Source organism: Miscanthus floridulus, chromosome 5 (genome assembly GCF_019320115.1).
Source record: "Miscanthus floridulus cultivar M001 chromosome 5, ASM1932011v1, whole genome shotgun sequence".
Lineage (NCBI taxonomy): Eukaryota > Viridiplantae > Streptophyta > Magnoliopsida > Poales > Poaceae > Miscanthus > Miscanthus floridulus.
The window spans coordinates 27960156-27967082 of record NC_089584.1 but is presented as its reverse complement, the minus strand read 5'-3'; the positions used below and the strand labels follow the sequence as shown (position 1 = coordinate 27967082).

The 6927-nt window shown below is 46.4% G+C and overlaps 1 protein-coding gene across 1 annotated transcript; it reads left to right on the top strand.

Annotated features, from left to right (window-relative positions):
* The first annotated feature begins 5547 nt into the window (after positions 1-5547).
* Positions 5548-6512, top strand: LOC136451851 (MFS18 protein-like). Its single transcript, XM_066452541.1, has one exon. The coding sequence runs from the start codon at positions 5578-5580 to the stop codon at positions 6169-6171; it is 594 nt and encodes a 197-aa protein (XP_066308638.1). The 5' UTR covers positions 5548-5577; the 3' UTR covers positions 6172-6512.
* The last annotated feature ends 415 nt before the right edge of the window (positions 6513-6927 follow it).

Below are 6927 nucleotides of genomic sequence, written 5' to 3'. Positions count from 1 at the left end.
TAGCAAAACCTATGCAAAAAATAAACTATTTAAAAGTGCAACTACGGTTTTGCTAGTGTGTTGCTATCTTTACCGCAAAAAGAGTAATATAATCAATGTAAATGCGGAAGCTAAAGAGCAAGGTAGAGATATGCAAACTCCCGTTGATGACTCTGGTATTTTTACTGAGGTATTGAGAAGCGCTCAAGCTTCTCCCTAGTCCTCGTTGGATCCCCTCGCAAGGACCAAGCTCCTAGTTAGGTAACTCCATGGATAGCCTCGGGCCTTCCCCACATGCAAGTGGGTCTTCGACGTGCCTTCTGGCAAGCCTCTCCTGGATGCACCCCGCCGCCTTCACTATCAAGCTTCCGGCCAAAACGCGGCGGGCCTTGTTCCCTCCAATACACGATTGGTGTGATTTTGCAAGACTACAAGCCCCTCCAATGTACAACAATGGTGCGTGCAAGCACCGAGTGGTAAGAGGTATGCAAACCTCACTAAACACTAGGCCTAAACCTAGAGCAAGCACATAAGTGGTGGTCTAATCAACCAAAGCACTTCGCAAAGCACCTACGCTAATCACCTAATAAAACACTAAGCACTATGCAAGTGGAGATCACTAAAATGGTGTATCAACACCCTAGATATGTTTCCTCAACTCCACCATACTCAAATGACTGGTTGGGGGGTCTATTTATAAGCCCCACTGAGAAAGTAGCCATTGAGGATGAAATCTCTCTTTTCTGCTACTGACCAGACGTTGATCACGTCCTGACTGGACGTGTCCGGTCGTCCTAACTGTTAGAGCCGGGATCCACTGATCGAACGCTGCCAGCGTCCGGTCACATGCCACCAGACACGTCTGGTTGCATTTTTGCCGCTTTGGAACCTCTCTATACTCGACCAGACTCTGTTGTCCTACATCCGGTCGATCTGCCGCCAGCGTCCGATCACTGCTGCTGCCGAGCCTCTTGATCGAGGCATCCGGTCACTGTGCTACCAGCGTCTGGTCCAACGTCCAGTCACTTCTATGAGCTTGTTTCTTCACGATATTACGTACGGCTTGGTTCCTATCTTCATGCTTGGACTTTGCTTGATATCTTGGGTCTTCTCTTGTGCTCCTAGGGTCTTGCTTATGGTGTTGATCATCGGATCATCACGTTGCTTTCGTCCAAGTCACGTCTTGCATCCTATTAAACTACAAAACAATCACTTGCAAATTCATTAGTCCAATTTGGTTGTGTTGATCATCAAACACCAAAATCCAAAGTAAATTGTCCAAGGGTGCATTTTCCTTACATTCCTCTTTCTCCTGTCTATAACCCCTACACCCCCCTTGGTCTATAAAAGGGAGGGCAGGGCACCCCACTAAAGGGATGGGTCATTTTTAACACGCAAGACACAGCCAAGCAGCAACCAAGCTCTTGGCGTCCTTTTGACCTTTCCATCAGAGACTTAGGACTTGTCCCTCTCTCGATCATTTGTACCCCCTACTATGAACCTTTTTCGGTACTAATAACACGAGCAGTAGCAGACTGGACACAGGGATATTCTGTCCAAACCAGTATAAACCTTGTGTCCTTTAGTACACCATCCGAGCCTAACGCGCAACAATTATAAATTTACTAGCTGGTGTTTGTTAGAAACACCGACAGCTGCTAAGAAAGAAGTCAATGCATTGGAGCGAATAGCACAGAGCAAGAGAGAGAAAGCTACAAAAGCAAAGCAAGCCAGAGTTGATGATGTTGCTAGGTGCCTCAATTTGGCTGTGGAGGCTGGGGCATACAGCTTCAAATGAGTACTATGTGGCTACCATGATGTTTAGAAGTAGCTACAACATGTTGGTCTTTAGTGGCCTTGATATAAATGAGCAAAGGATGGCATGGCTGAGGAGGGCTACCCACAATGCTTGAGGAGGATAGGATAGAATGGCAGAAGACTTGGCGGATGGAGTCTCTGGTTTGGTAGCCTTAATTTTATTTTGCTTAGGACCTTAAATTTATGATGAACTATGTAATCGTAATGAACCATGGTTTATGTTTAGACCTTGTAATGCTTGTTGAACAATGTAATGGGTGTTGCTGCCATTGTTGTTGATGTTGTCCAAGTATTTTTATTCATGTCAACATTCAATGCTGTTTTAACATCTATTTCTTATGATGACCAGGGAGCATATGAAGTGGGATTTGCTACTGGAGTGGTTCATGCTAGACTTTCTGATGCTATGTGTAGGGGCTGCTGGTGGTGTAGGATCTGATGATGATTGGTGGAGTACTACTGATGATGGTGCTCCTACTAAAGACTCAGATGACAAGTGGAGTACTGATGATGATTGGTCAGATGTTGATGATGAAGGGGACTGCACTGATGATGAGGAAGCAGGTTTGATGATGCATGCTGCTAGGTGTCAACAGAAGAGGAGAAGGATTGCTACTGTTGTGCTGTTGCTAGGTATGTACCACCGTGACAAGTTCATGAACAAGGCTGGTTATAGAGTCTCACTTGAAACTGGATATCAATGGACTATGAGAACCCTAGGACATAGGACACAATGCTATAATATGTTTAGGATGCACAACGATGTTTTTTATAGCCTTCACACTTTGCTAGTTGAGAGATATGGTCTGCAGTCCACTACAAAAATGACTTCTATAGAGGCTCTAGCAATGTTTTTGTGGATGTGTGGTGTCCCTCAATCCATGAGACAAGCTGATAATAGATTTGAGAGGTCACTAGGGATATGTAGCAACAAGTTTGATAAGGTACTATCTAGTATGATGAAGCTAGCAATTGATATCATTAGGCCAAAGGATCCACAATTTTCAACCATTCATAGAAGGTTACAATCTCTGCAGTTTGCTCCGTACTTTGATAAATGCATTGGAGCTATAGATGGGACACATGTACCTGTCACTGTGCCAACTGAGAAGGTAGTCTAGTACATAGGAAGGAAAGGAATCACCACGTAGAATGTGTTAGCCGTATGTGACTTTGATATGAGATTTACTTTTGTTCTATCTGGATGGTCTGGATCAGTTCATGATATAAGGGTGTTCAATGATACACTTGAGAAATTTGGTGACAAGTTTCCACATCCACCTATAGGTATGTATGGGCTTTTATATTTCTTCATTGTCTTTGTCATAGTATTTGTCATGTTACTTACACAAGTATTGTGTTGTGTAGAGAAATTTTATCTTGTTGACTGGGGGTACCCAAATCAACTAGGTTTTTTTGCACCGTACAGAGGTACAAAATACCATGTCCCCGAATGGAGAGAAGGGCCTTCACCTAGAGGTAAAAAAGAGTTGTTCAATTACACACATTTTTCACTTAGAAATGTTAGAGAGGTCTTTTGGAGTCCTAAAGATGAAGTGGAGAATTTTGTTGGATTTGCCTAGTTTTCCCATGGCAAAGCAAAGCAAAATAATAATGGCATGCATGGCACTGCACAATTTCATTAGACAGAGTGGTATGATGGATGACCTCTTTATCTTTTGTGATCAAGATGAAAACTATATACCAATAGAGGAAGGAACTTCAACTCAAGCGACTAGAGGCACCACACGTTTTGGAGACAAAGATGAAAACATGAATCAATTTTGTGATTGGATAGCGAATGGTTTGTTTAGAAGGTCATAGCAGCGCCATAGTTTGTAATAATGAATTTTTTGTAAACCATTTGAACATTATTTGTGACAATGTACATTGTGACAAATAGCTACCATAGCAGTCAAGCAGAGCTACAAGGAATAGCGCTAATGTGCAGCCAAGCAGAGCAGCCAAGCATCTAGCAGAGCAGCAAGCCAGGCGTGTATTTGGCGCCAAGGCCGCATGCGGGAGGCAGCGGCGCTAGTGGGAGCCGGCAGCGCGGCACCATTGGCGCCAAATGCCAGAGGCACCAAGTTAGCATTAATGAGTGATGTTTTGGTCTTTCTAAACATGTACTCCCTCTATATAGGATTTAGAAGTCGTTTATGACATGATTGTGCTTATCAATGAGTGATTAATTAGGAGGTATTTTTTCCTGTCTGCCCTTATTAAATACGTTTGCGGGTGTATTCTATACGAGAAACTTGTGCAGCTGAGACGGCTAGTGCATGGAAGCTGAGGCTGGCGAGCTCAGTTCGAAACTCAGCGGACGCATATTTTTTGCTGTGGCGACCTCCTCCGGCTCCTGCGACTCCGGCGCGACGAGCTCCTACGACTCTGGCGCGATCTCCTCCGACTCCGGCGCGACGAGCTCCAGCTTGGACTCCATGGTTTGGAATGGCGGGAGTGGGAGGCGAGAGCTGATGAGCAGCGAGCGCGAGAGGCCAGCGGCGAGCGAACGAGCGCGAGCAACAAGCAGATATTAACGTGGTGTGGGAGCCCGAGCGCGGCGCAATTAACGCGACGTGGGAGGCGAAGCGAGCGCATGTAGGGGCAGCGTCGTCCAAAACTTTGCTTCTACGATAGAACGGCTTCCTTTCCTCAACTTTGCTTCTACGCTAGAACGACTTCTAAATCCTATACGAAGCATGTCAGGTTTAGTTATCTAAGGGCCTGTTTGGTTCGCCTAGTAGCTACTAAATTTAGTAGGTTTTAGTCACTTTAGTAACTTTTTAACCAAACACTATGACTAAAAGGTACTAAAAGAGCTTTAGTCATCTCTACTGATTCTGAAGTTACTAAAAGTGACTAAACCGTTTAGTAGCTACTAAAGTTTAGTAGTTCGAACCAAACACCCCTAACTAAACATGATTTTACTAAAATTTAGGGCCTGTTTGGATTGTAGGTTTTTCGTAGGAAATTTACAGGAAACTAAAATGGAGGAAAGGAAAGGAAATATGCTGTTGGGAACATAGGAAAATATCCTTTCCATTCCTATAGAATACCGTAGTCTCTTCAAGATTTCACAGGAATGAAAAAATCCACTTTGTGCTCTGGTTTTTCTTCTCTTCGCGGAAGCCCGAGGCGTGCAGCGTGATTAGCATGAGCACATCAATGCGAGATTACTCCAGGCCGACATATGCTGCCATACGTTTTGGAGGTCATTTTTTTAAGGTCATATACTGCCATATGTTGTACCTCAGGGTAGTTTCTCCCACCCATTAAATAAGAATAAAAATAATCAATCATACATGGGTATTAGTTTATCCTTGTATGTTTTTACAAAGATTTATCATTATGTGTTAAGTGCCTTTTATCAGTCATATGCTTTGGAATTCCTGTGTTACAAATTCCTATGTTCCAAATACCTCCTCCTATTTCTTTCATGTGTTTTTCCTTTTCTTAGTTTTGTCGCTACACTCACCTTCCTTTCCTGCATTTTTTTATTCCAATATTTTTCATTGCTTCGTTCTAAACATGCCCTTAAAAAAACAGTTTAACTATCTAGATTTTTTAGGTACCGGGAACCAAGCAGAAGCAGGGCCACAGGATGGCACGCAGTAAAGAGCAGCAGCTGCCAGCAGGTACGTACCCTGCATCTCCTTTAAGCCGGCCTCTCCCATCCTTTAACGCCCCCCACCTACCCTCGCTGCTGCTGCCCCGGGCGGCCGGGCCGCGCCCTTGCTCCGTCCGTCCGTCCCTGGCTCCCTGCATGCGACCCGGCCGATGAGCGCGCTGCGCTGCGCCGCCTTCAATGCCCCCCGCCGGCCCGCCCGCCTCCCCCGCTATAAAGCACCTGCCTCGCCACTTCTCTCTCACTACCACACACCACAGCAGCAGGCACAGCAAGAGAAGAGAGAGCAACAAGAGCGAGCAGGCAAGCAAGAAGAGAGAGCCGAGAGCGCGATGGCGAGGTCTTCCAAGACGATGGCGGCGGCGGCGGCAGCTCTGCTGGCCCTGGCCCTGGCCCTGGATACGACCGCCGAGGCGAGGAACATCAAGACGACGACGACGGAGAAGAAGGCGGACAACGACGCGGTGGTGCAGCCGCAGACCTTCCCGCCCTTCGACCGCCTCGGCGGCGGCTCGTCCCCGGCGTTTGGCGGCCTCCCCGGCACCTCCGGCGGCGGCAGCATTCCCGGGTTCAGCCTTCCCGGCAGCGGCAGCAGCCTCCCTGGCCCTGGGTCGTTCTTCCCCGGCGGCGGCAGCATCGGCAGCATGCCCCTCTTCGGCGGCGGCTCCCCGGGCTTCAGCGGCTTCGGCGGCATGCCCGGCTCCCCCACCGCCGGCTCCGTCCCCGAGCACGCCAACAAGCCCTGAACTCCGTCCGTCCGTCGGGCCAGCGCCGTAGTAGAGTGATGCTCTAGTACGTCGTCGCCGCCGTGCGTGCATGCATGCGTGGTTGGTTGGTTGCATTGGTTTCCCCTAGCTACATATGAGCAGTTCTTGTGTTCTAGCTAGCTATAGCTTGTGTTCTAGTACTGCTTTTAGTTACCTGCATGCATTGGAGAGTTGGATGTGTTTGATTTGGTGTTTGCTTTATTATTAGTTCTGTCTATGTGAGACATGGTGTTTAGCTGTTGGTGACTGGTTGTATGGTGGTGGTGATGTTCTTGAGGCATGAATAATGCTACATGTGATGTGATGTTCGTTGTGGTAAACCGGTTGTGTGCATGCTGCTTCTACGTACTGTTGTATAAGCCATATATATATGGCTTATGTTGTCTTTGTTATGAATGGTTCACATTATTAATTTGTCACTACTTTGTTAATTTGGTTTTCGGGACAGATTCAAATTTCAACCTCACTGCTGCTTCGGAAAGCTGGCAGGCATACACTTTGAACTGCTCATGACATTCCTTCGCTGTGAAAGTTGTAGTAGGAGTTTCGGATTCTCTGAAAACGGCACTACTATAACACAATAACACTACCTCTACGTACTAGTACACAAGTACTGGGAAGCAAATTCAGATCATATGCACTGCATACCAACCCACGAACAAAGCATCAAACAGCTGGATATTTTTCAGTAAATTACGATCAAGCTTTTAAGTCACGGACATGTGTACTGCAGCA